The sequence below is a fragment of the Lepisma saccharinum genome, chromosome 24 (assembly GCF_977018435.1).
Source record: "Lepisma saccharinum chromosome 24, izLepSacc3.1, whole genome shotgun sequence".
Taxonomy (NCBI): domain Eukaryota; kingdom Metazoa; phylum Arthropoda; class Insecta; order Zygentoma; family Lepismatidae; genus Lepisma; species Lepisma saccharinum.
The window spans coordinates 63251337-63278969 of NC_139252.1; the positions used below are offsets into that span (position 1 = coordinate 63251337).

At 39.3% G+C, this 27633-nt stretch overlaps 1 protein-coding gene across 3 annotated transcripts in view; it reads left to right on the plus strand.

Moving 5' to 3' along the window:
* Window positions 1–6741: 6741 nt before the first annotated feature.
* Window positions 6742–27633, plus strand: part of l(2)gl (LLGL domain-containing protein l(2)gl) — a 125024-nt gene continuing 104132 nt past the window's right edge. Inside the window, exons 1-2 of one of the 3 annotated variants that reach the window (XM_083110735.1) lie at window positions 6742–6890; window positions 25062–25149. In XM_083110735.1, coding sequence (XP_082966861.1) covers window positions 25066–25149 — 84 coding nt within the window. In that variant the 5' untranslated portion in view covers window positions 6742–6890; window positions 25062–25065. The remainder of the gene's footprint in view (window positions 6891–25061; window positions 25150–27633) is intronic. The other 2 variants (XM_083110736.1, XM_083110737.1) reach the window with 2 other exon arrangements.

The window sequence follows — 27633 nt, forward strand, 5'->3', positions numbered from 1 at the left end:
TGCGTCGGAGTTGGTAGATTTAATTAATGCAGTTTTTATCACTTATTTGCAATACTGGATTAGCCATCGGCGTCGTTTGCGGGGAGTGGGAGACGGGGGCAATCTTCTTCCATGTCCCACTCAATAATTCACAGACGTATGTTCCCAATTGTTTTTCCTAGGAAAACAGTTCGCTAACAGGCATCAACGAGTTCATGGTTTTCTTTCAGATTATTACATACAGTAATAAAAGTTAAGGGGATTATAATAACGAGGTAGGACTGGATCAGATATTCGTAGAAACACGATACCTTCAAGCTGAAGCAATGTTTTGACAAAATAAAAAATAAAAATTACCTTTTTTTATTCCCTTCCCGCGCGATAAAATCCTGTGGTCGTTCGTGCTTGGCGTTAGTAGTTAGTATTTATTGTCACAGATGTCTCTGCCCAGTTCTGTTCTGTAGCGTAGTGTCATCTGGCGCGAATATTCTGAACTACGTCCAGGAATGAAATTTTGTGTTTAGCCATTTGATGTCTATGCATTTGGATAATCCAGAGATCGGCAATGCTATCCAGAGATCGGCAATGCTATCCAGAGATCGGCAATGCTATAAAAAAAATACCACACCCAGTGTGGTAGGCCACCAACGGGTTTTCAGAAACCAATGCTTCCACACACCCCGAAATGCGCGTGCGCGGCTGTGACGAGAGAATAGGGATTTGTTTTCTTCATTTATAAATTTTACTCCTTATCTGATCGTTCAGTTTACCTTGGCAATGGAAGGAATTATTTTTTTTAACGACATACATGATACAATAATAACCAAGGAACGGCGGATTTATATGTAGTAAAAATGTGCTAAATATGTAAATACATATTTAGTTATTTTCACCAAGATATGGAATTTAATATGGACTTAAAATCGTAAAAAAATACCTTTACACTGTATGAGCTACATAGAATACAGTATGCTTACATTTACATTGGAACTTGCATTTTGTCTTCCCTGCCCCCCAGCCCAAAGAAAAACTTTCCTACGCCACTGCACTCAATGCTTTGGGTTTCATTAATATGTAAAGCAACACAAAATGTATTTTCAACTTGTAGCGAGGGTGTGGTTAGCAATGGGCTTCAAGTCTCTTCCAACATTACCAAAATAACGTTTGTAACAACCAGGATCCGATGCTTGAGCCGTCATTCTTTATTGTTGACTACAATGGTAAATAAACAGGATTTCAAGAGTTTTACAATAGCAAAAGCAAACAGTCAGGAGGTGCAAGATTGAAAAAAATATATTATTGTTCGATTGACAGAAAACTTGTAATTAACGCAAGTGTTGATTTAGTTTGTTTAACTTTACTTCAGACTTCAACAATTATTCGAAAGAAATTCACCTAAATCCCTCGGTCACACGGGGATTTGTAGTTGTAGTTATTGAGCGAATATGGAGTATATGTTGAGAAATTTTCTGAAATATGGAAATAATATGGGAAAATATGTAAAATATGAGTATGTACAAATATGGAAAATAAAAACTGAATTTTTCGAGTCTACATGACATGATGCGCAAAGATAATACAAAATATAACTGATTTTAGCTCCACATAATAGACCATGTATATTCCAGCCCTGGGTCCCTATTCTTGCAGAATAATCTCTGGAACATGGAAGTCAATTTGGTTACAGTGGGGTAGTTGCCCCACTTTTGCCACCGCACTATGCTAACCCTTATCTACCAAGGAAAAGTTAACTGTCCTTGCCCCTCAACCCAGTTTTGGAACCCAATCGCCACCACTGAACTGCCGTTCAACTACAGCGCTGTAGTTCAACATTTCATGGGATCACAAATACTGCGTCCCCTCAATATTCGTGGCAAATTATTATTCTCCCATTCATCTTGTTAAAATTAAAACAACAGTAGCCATATGTCACGCACAGTAGCGGCGATTGGGTGCCAAAACCGGAGGGGCAATAGCAGTTTGCTTCTTTGCAGGATTTTTTCCAGGGAGGGGCAAGCAAAATATTTTTTTCCAGGCGGGGAGCAAAGGATAAATATTTTGCCCCATAAAAGTGATGCCCCTCAAAAAAACAGTTTCAGTCTGAAATTATCATGTTCCTTCATCGCACTTATAATAATTAACATAAATTACTGTGACTGAAATGAAATTATGAGTGAAATATATACTTTTGGGGCGGACATTCATTTTCCAGGGGGGGGGGCTGCCTTCCGTACGTCCATGAGTGCAGGGATAAGAATTGGCAAAAATTTATTTAGTACAGGAAAACCAGAGGGTCATATTTAAATTCAGGCATTTTTATCCAGCATTTGTAAACTACCGCGTACGGTTGTTTATTAGCTTCACATCTTTTGACTAGACTAAGAGGAAAAGCAGTAGACAATAATAAAAACAAGTGTCCCATGATCAGCAATTTACAGATATTACGCCCCACCCACTCACAACTTTTATGTAGCGCTTATTCTTACTATATCAAGAACAGTATTAGTTTCGATGCATGTATATATACAAACAAAGCCATGTGTTTTGTGCACGACTTCATTTCTATTACAATTATTGTGAAAAATAAACGCGACATTTCCATTATTTTCAATCATAAACTGTAACTAAATCTCGTCATTCGGGGCCTCCAAACTAGTCGCCGTAGATTGTTGTGAATGAGTCATCGTCGAAGAGTAAAATATAGTTCCTTCTTTTCTCGTACAAATATTAAAGAAAGGGGACCTGTCTAGCAAAGATGGTATTCGCTTTTCATTGTAAATCTAACTTACCTTCATTTAATAGGGAAATGTTGATTTGAATAATTTATTAGTAAATATCTTAACATGAGCGAATGAATACTTGCTCAACTTGTTTTTCTGTCATATTCACAGTGGTGCTAACTCCTGTAAAAATTCTCCAAGTAGAGGGAAATTTTTTGCTGTAGTGGGAATTTTTGTGATTCTAAAGGTTCATGTAAACAGGAACCAAGGCAAGTCCGAGTTGCTTTCAATAACGGGTTCTAGACGGTCAACCTCAGCGCTTTGAGTTCAAATCCCGTTAATGTGTTTTTGTTTGTATATAAAGTTTTATTTTGTCCACGAATCACGATTGAGCAAGAAAACAGTAAGCAGCATGAAGTCTTTTCAACAGATATAGTAAATATTATATTACCCTAGTTCATCTGTTATGGGGGTGGGGGTGTGTTGGCCACCTCTTTATGTTGGACAGCGGTATACAATACAATTGTTCTAAGATTGTAATCATAGGAGGGGGCAGAATCGATCAGGATTATTTTGATAAGTAACTGTTACCATGCTGTTACATTTGCAAAAGTCATAAAAAAAATACTCGTTACTTTGCTCCTCATGTGACATGTATATTTTCATAAATTTGAAATAATCTGAATTCGACTTGTCCTATTGAGTTATACGTCCTCCAGCACGTCTAAATGTTACAAGAAACTTACAATGCCAATTGCCAATAGACAAGATTATATTTACAGGGGTTACTGAAAGACAATATACGAAGCAATCGTGTATTTACGGATGTCAAGAGAGAGGGTTAAGGGATCATTTGGACACTCCTGGAATTCAGAAAATAATTTAATTCTTCAATTATTTGTTTGTATTCCTTTTCCTCCTTTCTGTATTTTCAGTAGATATTGCGCCATCTTTTCACCTTTCCTCTCTCTTGTTTATTTACTTAACTTCTTTCTCTCTTCCGCTTTCTGTCTCGATTTTGTTGTCCTCTCTCTCTCTCTTCCTCGACTCTTTTGTTTGTGCCATTCTTTTCTTCGTTCCTCTTTTTCTCTCTTCTCCGCAGTCCCTTTCTTTCTCTCTCTTTCTTGAGCGTTCTATTTTCCATCCCCTCTCTCTCACTCACTCGCTTTTATGTTTCTTTCTCTCTTTCTATATCCAGCTCCCATTCTTTCATTCTCTCTCAAGGTCACGCCCATTTACTTCTCTCTCCAATTTTAAGACTCGTAAACATAGCACGATGATTTAAAAGAAAGGGCTATCACTATAATCCCTCCGAATGATTCTTGTGAGTATTTTGAATCTTTGCTTGTATATACGCCTGTATTGTTCATCAAGAAACAGTTTTTATCCACAAATATTACAACCGTTTAAGATAATGCTCACAATGTCGTCCGGGCAAAATGAATATAACCAAAACACTTCTATTAGTTTTGCAATTGCTAATTTAGAAATCATATCTTTACAAAATATATTTAGAAATATTTCATTACTTACTAAAACAGGAAATGTGAAATAGTTTTCAGTTAATAAAGATGGAACTCTGGTATTTCAGTTTGCGGTCTACGTGTTTGCGGCGGGTGTCCAGGATCACAGGGGATCAGTGGCGTACGCAAGGGGGGGGTTACGGGGTTTAAACCCCCCTTGAGCTTTTGAAATATTATGAAAAATGCTGAGGAAAAAATTTAAAATGGCCAATTTATCACAGTCAAAGATCTGCGACAATACTACTACTACTAATAATAATAATTTGAATTATTATTCCCATGCAGCACGGATATCGATTGCTAAAAAGGTAAAGGTAAAGTGCTCCCCTGTGCATGAAGGCGTATAGGGGGTGTGGGGGTAACGCCCCACACTTTCTTGATCCGGTCGTGAGTGGGGGTGATGTGATCAGCATCACGCCCCTGACCGCCTTTACCCCCCAGGGTTTCCCCCAGGTACCCATGTTATTCGACGCTGGGTGGGCGCCGGGGCCGCTTCCACCGTTAGAAAAGTTCCCGGATTTGAACCGGCCGGGGATCGAACCAAAGTTGCTTATGGACATTTGGGAAAAGAGCGATAATCATATTTAATTAATTAATTAGAGGAATTAGGCAAAATTTTATTCTCGCCTGCACAGCATTCCAAACACACGCGTCTTTCAGAGTGAATGCCTTGAAAATAAACAGAATTCTTGAAAATAAAATATGACTGCAAATATGATTTTAGAAAAAGATGTTGTTTTGTATCTCAGCTGCAACAATGTTCAACGAACATGTTTTGTTTGTGTGTGTGAACAATGAGCATTAACTAAAGAAAGTTCTTGGTTCGTTGCAAGCGGCTAATGTGTAGACAAAGGCTGGGCGGACAAGAATACAGTCACCAGTCCGCCTTCCCATTGTTTACCGGGGCACATTTGAATCTCTGAATTCAAATTACAATAATCTTAACTATTGTAAAATGTTTTGTTGGTAAGAACAACTAACAACTAATTAATTAATTATAAGTATTATTATTTAATGAAAGTATAATAGAACAATGGTAATGTGAATTTGGAGAAAGTTATAGCAATAACCCCCTTTGATGAAATCCTGCGTACGCTACTGCAGGGGATGAATACAAAGTGCGTCGCCAGGAAATTTCGATCGAATGCACCGTGGACGGAAAGCAGTCAATGCTCTGGTCGAGTGTTCATAACTGTTCAATCTCCATCTCTTTTTGAATATCTGTATTTCTATTTCCTTCTGCCTCGTTCTTTATCTTTCTCTATAACTTTCTTCCTTCCTTTCTCTGTCTTTCCTTCCCTCTTTGTTTCTGTCTCCCACTGTTTCCCTGTCTTCTCTTTCATAGGGTGACCAGATATTTGTTGACCAAAAAGAGTATAGTCTATAGGTTGAAGGTGCGCATGCATTTTGCTCTTTCAGGGGGTCCGCAAAAATCCCGCGCGACTTCTAGACAGTCTAATTATCCTGGAAATTATGCAAAATTAAAACTTCCTTTTTATTTTACACTAATTTTGTACGAAAAATAATATTTTGTGACTACATAATATCTATTTTAATATTCTGGCCCTGGGTTCGAATCCCGGCTTGGGCATGGATGTTCGCGAGTATCCATTCATCATTTTCATCATGCCATCACTCATCCCCATCTTCGCAAATTAGCCAAAACTGGCACAACAAGCGAAGTAAAATAAAGCAAATCAATAATATAATAATAATAATAATATTATAATGATATTATTATTAATACAATTATTATTATTATTATTCGTACGTTTATCCTGGTACTTGCCTCCCCCAGACAAAAAAAATCGTGGTTGCGCCTCTGCGGACACGATGAATAATTCTGGATATATCACTGCACTTACAATCATGGACGTCCGGAAGGCTCCCCCCCCCCCCGCCCTGGAAAATGAAAATCAATCAAAAATTACATATTTCGCACATATAATTTCATTTCAGCCAGTATGGGGCAAAATGTACCTTGTTTGCCCCCCTGGAAAAAAAGTCCTGCGCACGTCTATGTTTACAGTCCAACCAGGTGGTGACATAACCAAAGTGCTGGTTTCGTATCATAATGGGACAATTTTCCACCCGAAATTCGTGCACCCCTTCTTAAACTAAACCTAAATCTGGCCATGGCGGGGACTTGAACACGGGATCTTCCGCCATCACGGAAGATGGGTTTTGGATAGCAGAGATTCTCTGATCAACTAATTCAAGGCTATTTTTTACGCATGAATTTTGAGAGAGAGCAACCCCTGCAATGACTGTAAACTCGTTAATCTTTCTTCTGCTGGAATGTAGAGTTTGCCTGCGGCTTGGAAGAGCTGCGGAACACCACTCACAAAACTGTGATGCGAGTCGAGATGCAAGTCGTTAACTATTGGAGCGTTCCAGAATTTAACGCCAGAGGGCAGAGGCGCCGTGATTCTATCAGTTCTTGCACGAGACCTTGAGGTCGGAGGGAAATTTTGTCATGAAGGGAAATTTTGAATCAAGTATGGACATAATACTTTGACACAGTTGGCGACACTAGCCAAAGCGTTCGGCGTTGGGTTTTGTTTGGCGCGGAAGGGTGTTACAGTGCTTTTTCACTAGTGTTGGTAGATATTGTTGTAATTGTGTTTTTTTAAAGTGAATTATACACATTAGGAGGAACGTACGAAAGGTGAGTGTGTTTCTGATCATATGAAGTAAACTTACTGTCAACATGCAATCAGTTGTTTCTTGTATGAAAGAATTACCGGTGCACTTTGTGTCAGTGACATCGTGTGCGGTTGACGTATGCACTGTTGTACTTGCCCCGAGCAGCCGGTTGCATCTGGCATTTCATTTCTACTTTAAATGATGAGACGTTTTTTTGCATGTATGATAGCCTTATGCATTCGATTAATAAAGATGATATGAATAGTGCTTTGGTATTAGTGGGAGTGGTTCTCAGGAATGTCAGTTAATAAAAACATGTTGAAAGCACTTATGTCGATGTCGAAAAGCTCGCTGCTAAGACGACAAAGTAATAGCATTGCAGTTTTAAAAATTAATTAAAATAACAGCATTGCCTGTATTTATTGGACTTCGTCGTATATCCCCCCCTCCCTCTCTCCCGAAGCAACACATACACGGTGCGTGAATACTAGGCGTGTGCAAAGTCTGGGTGGAAGTTTCTCTTTCATAACAGAGAACCATAGCTACCTCATTACGCTAATAAAAGCAAAAGTTTATTCCACAAGAGATCATTAAAAATAATCATATTCACATAAATGTGTTTCTCTCTGGTTCGACCTTGTAGCTGTTGCATCTTGTTTAGTAAATAATAATTTTGAACTCTGCGCATCATAGTTAGATTCATTATTTATGGGAATTATATCAGGACGCGTCATTATCGTTCAAATGTTTTGGGTCAGATATCGAAAGAGACTCCGCTAATTTATGTACAGATTAAGTGCTTGTAAGGTAGGAGTAGCGCGAAGGGTCGGCCACAGTCCACCCAAAATCAGGTTGCCCACCCAGTAAAAATGTAATAGGCTTTCGTGATAATAAAATGAAAGTGTGTAGATCACGTAACAATAATGTGAATATCAAAATACATTTTTATTTGGAGGTACCCTAATTTTTAACAGTATCCAGTAATCCATCTACGCAAGAAAGTCTGACACCGCCACTGTTCGAAGGCTTTTAGTGGACAAAAGCATTATGTCACTTTTGCAGTACTGTGTAATTTCATTTGCTGTTACCACTTTGTAATTAATATCACTTGCAAAACACTCTAAAATAAAACACAAGTCAGTTGAAAAATGAAGAGTATTAAATATTTAGAGAACTATTGGATCTAACTGCTTAAATTAATAATGAACACAAGAGAGAAGATAGATAATTGCTTGCAGATTGCACATGTTTTCATGTTGATAGTAGGAAAGTGGGATGTTAAATCTGAATTTGGTTTCCATTAATTTAGAGGGGAAAATATAAAAGCTTTTGACCATTTACTATTAATTGGTTAACACCTAGTAATAATTACCTGTTGCAACTGACATTGCATTTCATTCATTACATAACTCTTGAACATACATGAAATTATGCCGAAATCCTGAGTAAGAGAAACTTTAGTCACTACAAAGAAAAGGCCAGATTTCAGTCAGTGAATGGTAATGGTGGCCACCCACCATCATGAAGAAATTGGGAAGCTATGAGTGAGTAGCGTAACCTGGTCATGGGATACCTACAAGAACAACTGGAAGTTTGTCGTGCTGACCAGACGTCACCTCTTAACTAGGTGCATGTTCGTCCACCTCTGCTGAGGCATGTGCGAGTGAGGTTGGCAGTCCGTAGTTAGGGCCTGGCCCTCAAGGGCTGTTGCGCCACAGGTTGAACATGTCAGTGAAGCACCATATGGCAAGTGACAGTGAAAAAAATTTTGTCTGCCAATCCAGTTGCTTGTTATAAATAAAATTTTTGGTTTGGAGGAAGTATTAAGTGTAAATTTTTTAAAAAAATTGTCATTTATTAAGAGAACCAGAACAAAGCATTAAAATGCAGTTTTGAACTCTTGATATGGATTGCAATTTTGTATGGCTACCATAGTTTCTTGCCTTTTTTGTCTTCAGAATATGCAGTGTGATGTACCAGTTGCACTAATAATGAATCTTGTACAAGGAAGTGCGATGAATGATACACTCATGGCTAAAAAGCATTGTTCAAATGTTGTGGTGGTATTGGCTTTTCAGTTGCAGCAAAGTTAGTCATATTTCTGTTGAATGAATTCACTCACCTCCATACATGCATATTTCCTTTGTCAATTTTCTTCTTCACAAATACTTTTTAACAATAGGTGCTATGTTTGTAATGCTCTCAGTAAAATTATTAGTTTGATGAAGCTTGTCTGCTTCTGATGTACTTATTGTTTTATTATGTGTGACTTTGCCTTATTTGCAAGTGACTGCATGCATTGTAATTCCAAAATGTTGAGAAAATTAATTCACATCCGCTCATTCATGGTGCAGGTGTACCATGCTATTTTTTGCAGACTTATAATATTTTCTCCTTGGTATATGTGCTTGAATAAAAGTGTATCGAGGTTGATGGTATGTAAAACATCTCCCCAGCTGACGCATTGTCTCTCGGCTAAACATAGGAGTATCCCAATGGATAACCTCAAGTTTCTAACAAACATCCCCTACCTAACAGTTTCCACTTCAAGTGCTGCTTGGTACATATTATCTGTTGGCCAGAAATGTCTTACATATCAACTCCCAAGGCATCATGAGTGTCGAGAGATGTTGCATTTTCAACTCTGACAGTTATTATTTTCTGGGACATTTTCTGTCCATAATTTTATATAAGAACAGAAGATTTAAAAGTGTTCAGTTTGGGCAATTCTTGTTAGGGAAATTAATATTACATATATACCTGAGTAACGTTTGATTAATTTTATTTCATGTATATGCAACCATTTATATGAATGTACTGCTCATGTAGATAAACAGTTGACCTAATTGATAATGGACTAAACTTGGTATCTATGATAATTCAGATTTACACCTCTCAGCACTGGGGTAAATAGGATTTTCTTTCGGGAAGGGCTGGAATTGTAAAGGTGAATAGTACATAGCTGTTTTCTAGAGTGGGCGATATGTGCAATAAGATATTTCGTATGCTTAGAACTTACCACTCTCAAAAATGACAATCGGGGGTCATTTTAAATGGGGTGCACTTACTGCTCTGGCGTTCTCCAAAATTCTTCATGGCTTTTATTTGAAATTGTTGATTTTTTCAAAATATTTGAGGGACAGTCGCATCAGTCCCCCTCCTCTGCATACGCCAGTGCCTCTCGGTCAGTATTTTCTCCATTCATAATAATAATAATAACCTGTGGCGCAACAGCCCATAAGGGCCAGGGCTTACCTACTGGCTAACGGGCCTCACTCCCACCCGTAGCAGAAATGATCGCAGGATCACGATTCGTAGTTTTGGAATAAATAACATGCCAATTTGTGATTTTCAACTAACAGACGCCATGTGCAGCACTGGATGTGTTTGAAATTAGCAATTTTATGAATGAAGTGAAAAAAGGTGATATTTTATTGACTTAGATCATGGTTGGGAATTTAGCATTTTAGAAATTGTGTAAGTAGTGGCCCTGTAAGCTCATGAGAAATAAACCATAAATCATACTTTTGCTGCAATGGCACTTTTGAAAGGTTCATGGTTACAACTGACTAATCTCGATTCACTTTCCTTAGCTCCACCCCAGCTGTACTGTCACACACAGATGCCTTGCTCGCTGGCATGAACTAACTGTTGCCAGGTGAATAAAAATTACCATAAATATAATGTCTGTGAGCAAAACTATTATTAGAGACTGGATTTTAAAGGGAAGTCCTTTTTTATTTTTCAACATGGATCATGGAATAAATAACAAGTGTTGATAATTATCTTCCACCAACAAGATTACATGGTTTTGACTTCCCTTTTTTTCCCCTTTATTTAAACATTTTACTTTCTTGTCCCTTTATTCCCTAGTTTTTCAGCCTACATTCCTCCCCCCTTAAAAAAACTACGTATGGTTCTTTTTTTCCCTAAACAAAACATTCATGAATTGTCTATTTGGTGCAGCTTAGATTAAAGAAAGAACAAGTGCCTTCTGCCTAACCTTCCCTCCATGAGTGTTGGGAGTATGTTGCAGCGATTGTTCGAACAATGCGATCTGGGCTTAAGCAGTAACAAATTCATTGTAACTGTGTGACAGTGACGACAGTATTGAGTGTCAGTGAAATGGCAAAGCCAGATACAAGGGGCAGCAAGCTATGGAATGCGATGAGCTGTTGCAAGGAAGATTTCATTTAAACGGATGGTTAAGATTATTTGCTGTACTTTACCTTCAAGAGAAGGAAATGAAAAAGGTTTATAGTTTATTTTTGCATTCCACTAAAAATATTAATTTAAATGAAACCACAATATAGCAACGATTCAAATATAAAAAGGGATACGTTAATACAAAATGTAATGTATCCCTTTTTATATATGAATGGTATATATTCTGAATTCATTTAAAATACTATTTTAGTGGAGTGCAAATATAAACTATAGTCCTTTCTCCCACCTTTTTTTTTTTTGTCCTTTTTAGAGCAAAATTTTTCTCTTTAAATTCCAATTATTTTTGATTGTAGGTGTGCTGGTGTGGCTAGTACATGAGAACACTCCCTGCATTTGTTAACTCATTTCTGGATTACTAGTGTTGCTAAGATTATATGCCAGTTTTTCACCTCGCCAATGAAATTGCTATTCCCAAGTCTGTCAGGCAATATTGGCTCCAAACCACAGATTAGTATGGCATCAGTCACGAAACGAAATTTTTTTCTTTCATCTTCTACCCTGAAATTTGTAATCTGGAAAAATCTAGAAAAACTACTTGCCTCGTTAATTAATTTCTCGGGTGTCTGGTGTGGAATAAAAGGACACTAAAGTATTTTTAAAATTTGCCAAAGAATGTGGCTTCAAGGTATAAACTTATACAGAGCATCCCCTGACATTCGCTACGAGACTCGGCGGCAAGCAGCCCGGCGTCAGCGCTTGTCTTTCCAGACGGACGGGGTCCACGACAGTTACACGCTACAGTCTGTTTTTTTCGCTCTCTTTCCCTTTCTGTTGACGTTGCAGACTGACGCCAGTGTAATCCTCCCTCGGAAGTTGTGTTGTGTCGTGTCCGTGTGTTGAAGATTGTGGCTTAATATGGCACCACAAAAGTTTACATTGTAACAAAGGATTTATCTTGTCGAGTGTTACTTCGGAAAGAGGAATTGTGGAGAAGTGCGACGACGTTTTGCAACGAAATTTCCTGGTGTTCCCGTTCGTCATAGGACCACTATATTAAACCTCGTAAAAAGTTTAGAGTAACAGGGTCAGTTCTGAATAAAAGTGGAAAGAAAAATGGGGAATTCTAAAAAATACAAAGGCATACAAAGACAATCCGCACACCATCCGTGAGTTAATAGAGAGTATTGCAGCAGAGGGACATAATTTTCAACACCTTTTGTAGTCAAGGTTAGTACCCAATATGAAAACTGTAATTTTAATAGCCGACTTTATCGATTGTTGCGGACCCGTTCACCGGGAAAGACAAGCGCTGATGCTGGGCCGCTTGCCGCCGAGTCTCGTAGTGAATATCAGGGGAATGCTCTGTATAAATGTCACTTATTTTTTTACAAGTTATTATTGATAGAAGTTGGGGTTGCAGGATCTTTGAAACATTCTGTATTATTAGGCTCCAATGCTGTAACTCAGAGAATGCCCTTCAAGGCTCATTGATCTTGAGAAACTTTTTTGTGATAAATGTGAAAGCCCTGTGGTGTGGGGTTATTGCCTTTTTGGGAAGAGTTTATTTTGAAAGCAAACTTTTAATGTTATCAAAGAATATAATTTGTTTGGGTGTTGCATAAAACGAAGGTTATCGCTTGTCTTCAGGGTTAAACAGTTGAAGAAATATTGGGTGTCAGATGTTTGAATACTTTTTTATTTACAAGATATGCTTGTGCCAACAGAGAGCAGGACACTTGTTTCCTTTACTTATTTTTTGCCAGTATAATTTGAGAAGTGTTTTACATCCACTCAGTGTCACCTTTTTTCAAGTTTTGAAATATTTTCAATACCGGCACAATAATGGTCGGGAAAACACTATTCCTACGAAAACATTCACACTTTTTTTCTGGTGTTCTTTCAGTTGCTTAGTTGCCTCTGAAGTGACCAGTCTCCCTTAGGTGGAACTCAGTACGGTGTGCTGGAACGTTTCCTACCTTAAGTCATAGCACGCCAGCCACGAATTTGGTGGAAATGAGAATAATAAAACGACGGAACGTTGAGAATGCAAATTTTTTGTGTGCAGAAACCATTGCAGTACCCATACGAAATGTCCCAAGTTGTCAAAATATCGATATTGAAAACTGACAATATTCGGTTCCTTTTATTTGAGTCAGTGTCTTTTTTTTAAAAGAAAAAAACTTAGCCTATATCTCATAAAAGTAGGATAAACATATTGAGATTTGAACATTTGATTGCTTTTACTGCGAGTCAGTAAGATTTTGACTGAAAATTTTGGAACAAATAGTTCCTATCTAAGCCCATATAAGTTGAAAGATTTCAATTTGTTTTCAAAAATGCATTGAAAGTTTTGGGGAATGGTGTGTTCTTTTTTTAGTTCCTTCATTACGTGGCAAAATTTTAATTATTTTTAGAATAATATTTTGGTGCAATAAATACGTTAAATAGTATTGATTAATTTAAATACTCACTCACGTAAGTAGTTAAATTAATCAATACTTACTATTTAACGTATTTATTTCCTTTAATAGTGAGTAACATGCACAAACCTACAATTATTTTGGTGCATTTGCTTTAAGAGTCTAAGCTTGTAATTCTATGAGATACTTTCTCTCATTTTTTTTTTTCCTTTAGTAGCAAATGAAAATGTCTGCAATGGACTTGTTTGCGTATATTTCGCCTGATTTTCAGCAAATGCTAGTAGAATTCAACATCAATTTGCATCAATAATCCATCTAAATAAAGTTGGTTTTGATAGGGCAGCACTGAGTACCGTGCATGAAACATTTGTGCTACTATGGGGACATGGATGACGGTGGGTTAAAGTGGTCTTGCATGTATGCCACTGAGAGTCGATAGTTTTGTAACATATGTACAAGACTTTTATAATTTGTAATGATCTTGGATTCTGTTGTAGTGAAGAGCTTCTGAATTTCATTGAATTAGTGTTACTGAAAGTAATAGTAGATATAAAACTTACAGTTCGTGTTTCATATGCTGTCCCTTACATTTCGGTGCTTACACTTGAGAGTAAAGTGTTTTACCCTTTTCCCCAAATGCAAATGCTTCCTGGTAACTCTTGAGATCGGTAGTGGCGATTGGGTGCCAAAACTAGGGGCAAGGGCATTTTACTTTCTCTTGGTAAAAATGGATGCTATAGTCTAGGGGAAAAACTGACAAAAAGTGGGGGTTAAGTGCCCCCACCACTGGTTGAGTTAGATGAATACATCAGAGGACATGTTACAATAATCTGATACAAGTAGAACATGCATTTTGTTTGTGCACATTTCCCTGCATGGTCCTGCACTGTGGCCGTACGATCTAAGGCATCATTCTTTGGGCTCTGACTTCCGGACCTGTGCAGATTTGAGTTCCCTGGGGGAAGCACAAGAACCTTTCTCCTGAGATTTCGGTCTGTGTATGTGACCCGTGGCCACCCACGATCGTAAGGAAATTGGGAAGCTACGAATAAATAGCGTAACCTGGTCGTGGAAACCTACGCAAACGACCGGATGTTTGTTGTGCTGACCACATATCACCCCATAACTGGTCGGATGATCTCGCAACTTAGGTGAGTGTGAGGCTGGCAACTGGTAGGTAGGCCTTGGCCCTCGCGGGCTGTTGCACAATAGGTTGTTTATATTTACTTCCCCTCATATTTCAATATCACGATCTGTTCTCCTTTCTTGAGGCAATCATGTTTTTATCATTGTGGTTGGAATCAAACATATGGTGATTCTGGGACTTAATTGTGAATGTGCTAAATACAGATTGACTGCTAATGGCGAAGCTATAGATATTTTATGATATAGGTTTGGCGCAAATGGGATGTTCTATCATAGAATCCTAGAGAACATTATTTAAGCTCATATGAGACGTGAACCCAGGTTACTTGCACATGTGCTGTTGCTCCAATGCTTGCTTAGCCACCCCTGGCTTGGCCTCATTTTAAATTTAACTGAAGCAGCTTGTGTGAAGAGTACAATAAAATTGGATTTAGCAATGTGAATCTGATGTTGCAATGGTCACAGATAGCTGTATCGTTATTTCAATTCTGGCAATCAGTTATCACTATTCAAATATAGATAACTGCACCTCGGTTAATGTACACTGTATGTATGTATATTTTTTATGTTACACACACGAATATTTTTTTTTTTTGCCTGTAATGAGTGATATCAGGAGGCATTCTTAAATTTCCTAATTCACTTTAGTTCTCCACAAGCTTTCTTTTTGAGAGAGTTAATCCACAATGAGGACTGTTGCCCCACTGTACCTGGTTTGAGAATTAGATCGACAGATCTCTATGTTTTACGTAGCATATAAATGGTTCCAGCATGCAGAAAACACAAGCAAGTAAAACATTTGATCCCAAAGTATGGCAAGCTTAAGTAAACACCTGTCATTTTGGAGTACTTTCGCTGCTTTTTATTTGTAAAAACTGTTTGTATGCACACGTCGAAAATAACTATCAGTCCCGAACCTAACATTGTAACCTTACGATGTAAAATTATAGCTGCTGTTATGGAATGTCGTTTGGGTGCTATATTCACTTGTGGAAATCCTTCGAGTTGTTCTGCTGCCTCATAGTAAGGTAGCAGACATATTGTACTTCACAATAACACATTTTTGTGAGAAAAAAACAACTGAAATCTCTCATAAACAACAAAATCTTCATAAATCATGCAAAATATTTCACATTCTTGGGGGGTACAGAGGGTCAAAGGTACCCCACAAAGACAGTAGGAGTAGCTGGATTGATTTAATTTTGATATTGGTAGGTAAAATGTATATAAAAATGTCTGCATTGTTCTAGACAATGATATAGCTCTTTTAATGATATTGATCAGAGAAACTGTTGAGCATCATGAGCATGTAGTAATGTAATATATGGCAACAGATGCCTAATATTTCCTATAGCCTATATATGATGCTCTAGAAGGAATTATAGATATGAGGGCCATACTATGTCGATTTACCCATTATTTTTGCCCAAAGTACACTGCATTTTTGGGCTCCTGCATAGCCAAGTGGTTAGCAGTGTCGTCTTTGGTGAGAGTGGTCCTGGGTTTGATTCCCATTTGGGGACCCCAAAATTTCAGCGTTGGCTCAGCATCATGAGGACAACTGGGAAGCTTAAGAAGTAGCGGTCTCCGGTCATGAAAGCCAGATAAACAGCGGCGATGGGATCCGATGCGCTCACCACATGCCACGCAATGAAAGGCTCTGGCCCTTCGAGGGCTGTTGCACCATGGATTTTCTTTTACACTGCATTTCTTGATGAAAGCTCCCTGAAGCTGAGTATACTTGTGCCACTGCAGGGCAGATCAGATGAACATGTAATCCAAACTCTGGTGATTATTTCTTGGCTCACATGGAGGCAAAGTTATCATGTTGCTAGAGACCGCTTTTCGTAGAGTTTCCTGACTGCTGCTCAACGTGGATTGATTTAAATCAAGATTAAAATCTGGTGATTATTTTTTAAATTTATAATTTATAAAATAATGTACATAAGAATTTTGTAGATATCAGAATCACTTTTGTTGAAAGTACATTAATCTCGTAATCATTTAATGGTGTTTATTAGGCTCTAAGAAAGGGAACAAAATACATGTACCAATGGGGTGAAGCTCATACGAAAGTAAATGTCATATGAAATTTCTTTAGATTTAAAATTCAATTATTCTATAGGCACAATTAGCAAGCATTTTGTGTAGAGTAATATACAAAATACTAATCATGTTATACCATAGCTAGTGTCATTATTATTAATTTAACAGACTGCAGTCTTAACTGTATGACATCACAAATCAAAACAAAGAGTAGAAATAAGAAGTCAACCTAATGTACGCAAAATGTACAAACAGGAAAACCAACTGACCTAATGTCCACAGCACATGAAGGTATGTTTACCTGTCTGAGTAGTTCTATATATTGTGAATAGGTTAATAATAGGGCTGAGCCAATACCACCTTGAACCGATACTCTTACCGATTCCCACCGATACTTGAAAATTTCAATAATTAAAATTTATTGAAAATATTGATCAATATTAGTGTGTAAATATTCATCCAATTATATTCATAAATTTACCAAGAAATTTGCTTTAGAATATTCAAGAATTACATCAGAATATCAAAATAGATGTTATGAAATCACAAAATACAGTTTTTGGTGCAAAATAAAAAGAATCTTTGAATTTTGCATTATTCAAGTACACAAAAGTGTCACGTGGGATTTTTGAGGACTCCATGAAAGATCAATATGCCGGGGAAGTATGGACTGGTATCGGTAGATGAATTCCAACAGATACTTTCCGATACCGATACATCGGCATATCGGTGGGAATCTGTAAGAGTATCGGTTCAAGATGGTATCAGCTCAGCCCTTTTATTAACCTATTCACAATATATGGAAGTACTCCGACAGGCAGACAGGTAAACATACCTTCATAAGTGTAGGTATTATTTCTACACTTTCCTTCCTTTGCTTTGTGATATCACACACCAAAGAACACTGATGTTTGAAAAATGACACCAATTCTGATTTCAGACCTTGCCTAGCTAGTGGGTGGGCCAGTTTTCACATTTTGAGGCCAAGGGCAAACAGCATCCTATGTATTTATGTGTTCCTTTTAACTAATTTCATTTTTCTGACGGTTTATTGTTCTCATTTCATTTCAGTATCTGATTTTTTCATATTGTGTTCCTTTTCAAAGCCTTTGTTTTTTCAGTGTAGATAAAGCATGGGGCTGTATCTCCCCATAAATATGGTCAAGGGAAGTGTAGATAAGGCATGGGGCTGTATCTCCCCATAAATATGGACAAGGGAAGTGTAGATAAAGCATGGGGCTGTATCTCCCCATAAATATGGTCAAGGGAAGTGTAGATAAGGCATGGGGCTGTATCTCCCCATAAATATGGACAAGGGAAGTGTAGATAAAGCATGGGGCTGTATCTCCCCATAAATATGGTCAAGGGAAGTGTAGATAAAGCATGGGGCTGTATCTCCCTATATATATGGTCAAGGGAGTGAGGATACATGTAAGGATCTGGTATTGATTTTTTTTTTTTTTTTTTGGCATTGTCGTGCCTGTGAAGGAAACCTATGCCCACCTGCTGCAAGGGCTGAACCCTCTAATGTGTCGTGTTTGTAATGTTATTTTAAGTAGTCGGCATATTGTTGTTGAATTTGCTTTCCTCAGGCAGACTTGTAATCTTCCCAACTGTTTGTCATCCCTGTTGGGAGATGACAACAGTTTTTTATCGAAGGTTTTTAGCTTTTTGCACTCTTCCACTTTTTAATATGTTGTGTTTGTCTTGTGCAGGTCCTTTTTCTAAGGGGCTTTGTACACCCTTTGTTTTAACATTTTAAGTAAGAATTTTAGATAAGGGTATATTTGCCCGTATACATTCAAGTGTGCAATATGACCTAATGTGCCGACGCACCCTACAATTTAAATTCAATCAGTCGTTAAGGCTACTTAACCAAAAAAATTGCTTCTCCTATTGTTTTCTTAGGTACAAGTAACTAACTGATGTCCATTGTGGTGCAATGCCCACTGTTATCTCAGCCTTTATGGATCACTTATGCTGCGACCTTTCTTGAACCGTAAAGTGATGACGACACATTATCTCGTGTCGGGACTGGACTGTAACGAAATATATATATAGGTATTACAAAATGCGGGATGAACACATAAATAGTGAGTGGAATGTTTACTTCGGCCACGTTAATTCAGAAAAGACTTCTTTGCGAATCTTTTTCTATACAATTCAATTCGATTTATTTGTTTCTTCACTTCCCACGACAGATGTAAGGGGGTGAGCCTTTCTTCGGTGTCAAACCTCTCTTCCATGTAGTACACCCTGGACTGTATTTTGCAGACTAACGAGGCTCCGGCGTTTGGACTCTCTCTTTGTGTGTTAGTGACTGTCCCTTCATTAATTTCATATTATCACCTTTCATCCTCATCTTAGCAATTAGCCAAAAGTGGCAGGAAAGCGATGTAGAATAAAACAAATCCATCTATTAACTTCCCACAAAGAGAGCATGTGTGGGAGAGAGGTCCTATATCAAATCCAGATTTCATTAAATTTTCCTTGAACCTTCGGCCGGTCCCGGTTACATCGCGCTACGACGCCAGAGGTCCCGGGTTCGAATCCCGGCCTGGACATGGATGTTTGTGAGTGTCCATCATGTCATCACTCATCCCCATCTGCGCAAATTAGGCAAAAGTAGCACAAAAAGCGACGTAAAATAAAGCAACTAAATAATGTCTAAGGATAAATACTAATTTATTGCTTGAACCTCAACAGAGTTTCCGGTGCTTTTGTGAAAGTATCTGGAAATTTGACCCCTCCATCCTCAAAGTATTTCCAGGGCGCTCCCATGAGTGTTTCAGTGAAAGTGACCACGACTGAGGATAAACAGAGAGAAGATATCCCCAAAGCGTTTTGTAGCGGTATCTTGGGCTCGATTCCTAGTGGCGGCATATGCCGGTGGTTCGGATGTCAATTTAAACTAGTTTCAGTTCCGATTCGGCTGTGTGTACAACAAGTTGACTGTAAACAGAGAATAAGTTGAGCCGATCTGGCGACAAACGACAGTGGCTTGTTCTTTTCCTGGAGGCCCCGTGTATCGTCTACTCCTTCCGGAGTATTAGGCGAGAGACTATAATCGATACTCGTGATCGTCTAGCCAGTCCAGGGTTCGGTCCACGGTTGTAGTAGGGGCGGCTTTTATCATATTCGATAACAAGAACAGTGACATTGGATACAATACGGGTTGGGGGCATAAATTATTGAATTCAAGTACATCGAAGAGTTTTATCTTGAAAATTGAAAGTAACGATTGTAGATATGTTTCACAGAGATTTACTTCGCGACGTAATGATGTTTTGTGTATTTTATGTACAAAATTTACGCACAAGAACTGCGCTTTGACTGCACTTGCGCCCAACACACACACTCCCCTCCCTCTCTATGAGAAAGAGAAGCAAGGAGGGAGAAGTGTACAGGGTGAGTCACAAGTCCTTTAACACCCCTGACGAACTGTAAAGGAGTTATGCTGGGTACAATTGGTCATGATAAAAACAGCTTAGGCCCAGTGGGAACCATAGTTGTGTATGCCAAGCCGAGGTCCGCCATATTGAATTCAACTGGAAAATTTTAAATGGGTATGGGATTATATGATAATGAAATCAGGCCTAGACCTGATAGACCTAAAATAAATCGGTAGAAATGGAATAGAGTATATAGATCTTGCTCAAGATAGGGACAGATGGAAGGCCTGTGTTGCTGCAGCCATGAACCTTCGGGTTTAAGAAGGCTAGAGAGTTAGTTGTGAAATCAGGCCAGAATTTCACGAAAATATAATTGGCTTTTGTGTGTCAAGAGTATAAATTTCGACGTAAAATTTACACCCCACTGCGTACGTCCTGATCTAGCTAAGTTTCCACACAGCTCACGAACTGGAGTAACCGCTTTTCCTATGTTTTCGTTATTTAGCTTAAATTTATTTCCACAGTTTGCTAATCGCGACGTTGAAGATGAGTAACGATATGACGAAATTGATGATTGGACACTCACAAATAACTCCCACGCCGGGATTCGAAACCGGGATAGGTGACGAACACGAAAGACTGCCATTTAACGCGTTCGAGGACGGACTATATGCAATCACGTTAGTGTTGCTCACCCACTCACTCAGTGTCACTAGGGTGAAGAAAGTAAATAAAAAGTAAAGGAATAAACAAGTAGGGCAAGAAGTGAATAAAAAGTCAAGAAATTCCACTTGTGACCAAGAATTTTTGCCATCACAATGACTTATTGATTGATTTAGTTTATTTTACTTCACTCTTCTGCCCCTTTGGTTAATGACGAAGATGAGAATGAATGGCGGTAAGATAAGATGGATGAACGGACAATCGCAAACATGTAGGGACGACACCACGAGCCCTAACTAACTCTCTAGCCTTCTTAAACCCGAAGGTTCATGGCTGCAGCAACACAGGCCTTCCATCTGTCCCTATCTTGAGCAAGATCTATATACTCTTTTCCATCCCTACCGATTTCCTTTAGGTCTATCTCAACGTTGTCCCTCCATCTTCGTCTTGGCCTTCCTACAGGTCTCTTACCATCAGGTTTCCCAACAAGAATCCTGTAAACTCCTCTTTTCTCTCCCATTCGTGCCACATGGCCTGCCCACCTAAGTCGTCTTGATTTAATTATCGAGCCCCACATAAGATTATACTGGCTGAGAGTCCATACGCCAGAACCTAAGCCAATCAAATTCTCTGGTTAAATACAGCTTCAGTTTTCATCTTAAGTGGCCTTTTGGTAGGGTTTTGCATTAAATATTTATTTATTTTCTTAATTGCTAATTACCAAACCTTACCTAAGTATGGGTCGTGCAAATAAAGGTTAAGGAAAACGAAAAAAGGTCAAGCATTTTGGATTTGTTATTTTGGCAGTCACTCTTCCGTAGAGCCTGTGAAGGATTGCAGTTTTTGCTTTTATGTGACATGGGCAATTCGTGGCTACTTCCTCAAATCAGCGTATTACATGTGCCGCGTAGAGGCATTTTACAGCTTGTCATTCGATACCTTGACCCGCATTTTCCGTTCGTATTTTGCGGTACACGAATACCGCTGTATTGGCGAATGGACGAATTGCCCTTTGCGTGACACAAGGCCAGCGGTGGCCTTTGTCGTTGTCGCGTCGTTTCCTTCCGGTCTTCCCCTCGGAAGCAGTGTGTCCTGACGAGTTGCCATTGACCTGATTACGGATGGGCACAAGCCCAGGAAGCTGCTAAAACAATGTTCTCAACAGGCAGTTCGTCTGAGTACCGAGTGATTTAAACCGTGACATCGTTTCACCTCCTGTCGGTGAAAATTCCCTGATATGTTGACACGTTTCAGGAAATTAATTCCTTTTGTATTACAATGATTGTTGCATATCTTCCTGCTTCCAAGGCACGGGTTTCCATTCATTGTCATCGTTGCGATTAATCCTCAGTAAAATGTAACCCAATCATACGATGATAGACTATTATGGCTTCTCTATTGGTTGCTGAAGTCTGACAACTCTGTAACACCATAGTTGAGTTTTTAAAGTTCTCTGCTTTATCGCGAGTGGTCCCCGGTGAGTGATCTACAGAGCATTCCCTGACATTCGCTACGAGACTCGGCGGCAAGCGGCCCGGCATCAGGGCTCGTCTTTCCCGGTGAACGGGGTTCGCGACAGTCGCTAGAGTCTGCTATTAAAATTACAGTTTTCATATTGTGTACTAACCTTGACTACGGAAGGTGTTGAAAATGATGTCCCTCTGCTGCAACACATTCCTGGCATCTCCGAAGGAAATTGACATTTACACGTGCAAGTTCGTCTACTGTAATTCTCCCGATTTTTCGTACAATACTCTCTTTTAATTCACGGATGGTGTGCGGATTGTCTTTGTATACTTTATTTTTTAGATTTTCCATTTTTCTTTCGAGATTTAATATACTGGTCCTATGTGGAACGGGAACACCAGGAAATTTCGTTGCAAAACGTCGGCGCACTTCTCCACAATTCCTCTTTCCGAAGTAACACTCGACAAGATAAATCCTTTGTTGTAATGTAAAATGGGGCATCTCTCTCTTTGATTCCTCCTTCCGTGGAACGAGAGAGGGAAAGGGTGAATGGAATAATGTTCCTTCCTTTTCAGCTTGCCTCCCCCGTTCCCTCATCGCTCGTTCTTCCTTCATCTGTCTCTGTCGTAGAGGTCTAAGTAGCAGGCTCTGGTCTAGAAGACTAGACGACAACAGCGGCGATGGGACTCGATTACGCGCCACCCAATGAAAAGCCCCGTGGAAGGCATTTATCCTCGAAAGGCAGAGTTTAGTTCAAGTGGAGATTTAATCTTTGGCTGCTACTCTTCCTACCCATCCATCCGTACATCAGCGGGAGTCGTATTTCAGCAGCCTTCAAGTACGGAGCTCGCGATGAGATGTAAAATGTGCGGGGATCTTCTTCAGAAAGCTGCCAGTCACTCAGTAACAAAACTAGACTTTATTTGTGCAAGTGAATTCAAGTTTTCTCGGATGACGACTGATATGCATGCCTTCAAAATGAAATAGATGGCTGATTACTCTAGGCGAAAAGCACCACATGTGCAGCAAAACCTTCGAGCAGAGACGTACGATGGGCGCCCTGGGAACGTCATCTCCTTGGAATCAAGTGGTCCCGGGTTCGATGCGCTGTGGAGGCACATAGTGCTTCGGATCCCACTTTAAACTGTAAGCCCAGTTTCGATTACTCTATCTGTGCATAAAGTTGACTTACAAACATAGTTCATCATCATTCATCCTCATCGTTGCTATCAACCGAAGATTTAAAAAGCGACAGAAAAATAAAAAAAATATATAAATAGTTAAAATAAGAAGTAACGGCAAAAATTGTGGATAAGAAATTGAAACGGAATATGTAATATAATCTGTAGTCTGATGTCTTAAATCTTTGCTGAAAATGTATTTCCATCTAATTTCCCATTTTCTTAAAATTCTGTCCGAATTTCTCTGCAATTTCCCTTCACGTGGTTAGAATACCGGCCTCTGAATCGTAGGATCTAGTCGAAATTAGGAGTAAGGCAAGAAGTTTACATATTTCAATCACACCTGTTTATTCTTGTATGTCTAAAATGCAAAGTAAAGGGCTTTATGTGCCCACCGGTCGAAGATCATTTGTACGTAATTTTTGTTATGATCAGAGGCGTACTTAAAGCATGCAGCAGACTTGACTCTCAAACACGGAAGCACAGCGACGCACCGGGAGATTGGTTTTTTTGGTCCCTTGTTTGCTTTCTCAGCTAGCTTTATCGGTGTAGCGTTATTTGCCTTTCTGGGTTCCCGTATTTTTATAAAAGTCCTTTCCACAAACACGGTATTGGTGTTAAATAACCCGCCCTTTTCATATGTAAGAAATAATAGTGAGCTAATATATTATTTATTAAGTAAGGTGTTCTAGTGGCTCAATTAAGGTCCGAATTAAGGCCTGCAATTATTAACAAACATTGATTTGTGGTTCTGGCATTTAATAATTACTTTGCACAAAATATTTTTACCAAACATCGCAAAATAACTCCATATCGTTTATGTTCATCAATAATTTATTTACCGACACAGCACTTTCTGAAGTCTTATTTATGCTGTGAGTTCTGCAAAATCACGGAATTGATTAATTCTGCTGTAAATGTTTGGGAAGCAAAAATGAACTTTACACACTCGGTACTCTGATAACCACGTAAGTGTGCTATTATATGAAGGAAATATTTATTTTGTGTAGGTAGTATATTTTTAAAATCAAATGTAGAGTTATATTTACCATTTTGACACCGAAATGCCATTTTATATACCACTTTTGATCCCATAATGTGTCCCATTTGTACCGAAATCTCGATTTTTATTCACCGTAAATATGCGGCTCTACTTACGATCTATAACTACTGGAATTAACTTCCCAAGCAATTTAGAGCACCATAGCTGGGACTGGTTACAAAATTCTGCCCGATTATCCCAGTTTTAGATATCTTAGTGTCTCATTTCGCAGTCTTACGAACCTAAGCTTGTGATTGCATTTGAGAATTGTGAGTCTCAGCTGCGTTATCACTGGTCAGCACATAAAATCTCACCTGGCTTTCGATACCAGAGCCCGAAACTAGATCGCAAGGGGCCTCCAGATTCTGGGTCAGCAACGAAATTTTTGGAGGTCCCTCCTGGAATAGAACCCGGCCATCCTTGCACCAAAAGCGAGAGCGCGAACCGTTTAGCTGCGAGGTAGCCAGTGTACCTAAGCATTTTATTTCGGTCGAGAATATTATGTGTTGGTGTATTAATTATGCTGAGGATTTCCTGTATTTGTGATAGGAATGAGTATTGTAATAAATTACAAACTATATTGTAATTTTAGTTGTATAAGTTGGCGATGATAAGTAGTATGTACCAGTGTTAATTTAAAAATATCTTATTTATTTTCTTTTTTTCAAGGAAAATGTTGAAGTTCATTCGGGGGAAGGGGTACCAACCCTCGGCGGAAAGGCAGAAACTACAGAAAGAGCTATTCTCTTTCAAGAAGGTGAGTCCCCTTTTATTTTATTTTTATTGCTTTGTTTAACGAACGGAAGCATCACAAAAAGACCTCGATATATACAGGGTGTCCAAAAGAAAAATAAACTTTATGCAGATTATTTTCGGAACATCTCCAGCAGAGTGCGCGAGTCTAGTCAGCGAACCTACAAGCAGTAGAGCGTGAGCAGCGATAGGTGCTGGATGGAGATGACATCAGCGGCTCACTTGTTGATTGGAAGCTTCAGAAGTTGCAACTCGTTCTCAAGCTAGAAATGCATAACAGTCAGAGACGTTGCGGAAATAATTTCACTCGACCATACAGTTTTCTTATCGCATTGTTTTTGTAACTTTCTTTTTCTTCAGCGATTGATCGACATCTGTCCTCATGGTTTGTATCTTCTTGAGTTTTAAGAATTAGTCCCATTTCACTTTAATTCGGGATTTGAAAGGACGTACATCTCATTAGATGTCTCCTTGAATTTTGATTTCCTTTGCACGTTGCTCTGGTGTGTAACATTTTCATTCCAAGAATCAAGGGACCGTACAATGTTTCGGGTTAGAGTCCTGCCATGGTCATGATTTTCTTAGTGTTCCTTCATCAATTTCATCTATTCATCCCCATCGTCGGGATTAGCCAAAGTGTCAAGAAAGCGACGCAAAATAAAACAACCAACCTCTGGTCTCGGTGACCGAATGCGATATGGCCGACTTTTGATGTCGCTACCGAAGTACCAAGGTTCGAGTCCAGGCCAGGATGTTCTTTGTAAATGTCCGTGATACCGTGGCGGAGATTAAGGGTAGGGGCGGTTGCTCCCTCCGCACTAAGCCCTCTCTTCCAAGAGAAAATAAACTGTCCTTGCCTCCCCCTTTTCAGTTTTGACCCCCAATCATAACTCATGGTCGCTAGCTATTAGCCAAAAGTGACAGAAAAGTGAGGCCAAGTAAAAAACAAACAAAAAAACAACTTAAATTGCCGCCTAATTGGCTATCACCCAAAGCTTAGCTTCCGATTACTGGTTGGGGCGTGGTTATTGTCAAACTGTCATCCAATCGCCATTCTTTCTGATGGTCGCGATTAACCTAGTGAGGTAGAAAATCGACTTGAAGTATAACGCATTCAGGTAGGACGAGCTCCTCCATGCCCATCAGTAAGGAGAGTATCATCGCGCATTACCTGTTGGACAGTGTTGTGCCCAATGGAGGTTTGATGGGGGAAATGACCCCCTCTTCAACCCAGCATTCCTAAAAAGAACGTCAAAGGCCGTAACAGATGGCAAAATGAGAGCTGGCTACTTAAATAGAAAAGTATACCCCCCCCCCGCCCTTTCGAAAATCCTGGGCACGCCACTGTTGGAGGTGCAGCTGAATAATTTGACGGAAGCGCCCTGAAAGGAAATTGCGGTCGGCGAAAGAAGTCGCCTGATGACATCTTTCAGTCTGCCCTGTCCCCCTCCCCCGCCAGTTTTTATCGCCGACGATCGTTAGCGGATGTTCGTACGTTACGTCATCCGCTGGCCCCGCCCCTTCTTTCCTGCTAAAAACCAAGGGAAGGAGAGATCATGAAACGTACAGTGTATATGGATGACTCATTCAGGCCGGCCTGGTTGACACTAAGTGCAGGAAATAAGACAAGTTGGAAATGTTGCCTCTCCTGTTTGAAAGAACAAGTACATTCCTTTTTATCATTATTACTTTTATCATTTTCTCGAGGAGCAAGCATGTAAGCAATAGGTACATGGTGTCACCACACACACACACACACTTTAGTGTTTAGGAATCAATAAGGCCGGCCTCCGTGACACAGCGCGCTACGAAGTTCGAGGTCTCTGGTTCGAATCCAGGCCTGTGTTTTTCGTGAGTGTCCTTTCAGCAGTGTCATACCATCACTCATCCTCATCTTCGCGATTAGCCAAAACTGGCCAAAATGCGAAGTAAAATGAACCAAATCAATAAGGGAAATAGCGTTTCTCTAGTTTCTTAAAGTACACTTTATGCACACAGGCTGATCGGGATTAGGCATACAGTTTAATGTAGGGTCGGAACCACTAGGTGCCTCCACCGAGTATCGAACCCGCGACGTCTTTATCAGCGTGTCCTGATAATGATTTAACTCACCTTTCCGACGCTACGTACCCTCGAAAACTGAATTTTATCGTGATCAGGTTTGCAGTTGCTACGATTGGATTAACTTAGCAATTATGATAAGCAAAATGCAGTGCGTTTGTTTTGGCTCTGGGCCGAGATAGCGCGTGAACAACTTTGAACAACTCGTATAACATAGGTTAGTTAGTACTCGTTATGCAATTTAAATATAATAGTCTACAAGCTAAACATATGTGCGTAAATAAGCGAGACTTCACGGGACGAAAATGCCGGCGTCTACGCCATGTCACGTCAAGTCACATGCTATCTCGGCCCAGAGCCAAAGCGAACGCACTCTATCTATTTATAAATACTTAGTAGGTAAATGTGTGTTTGATCACATAGCAGA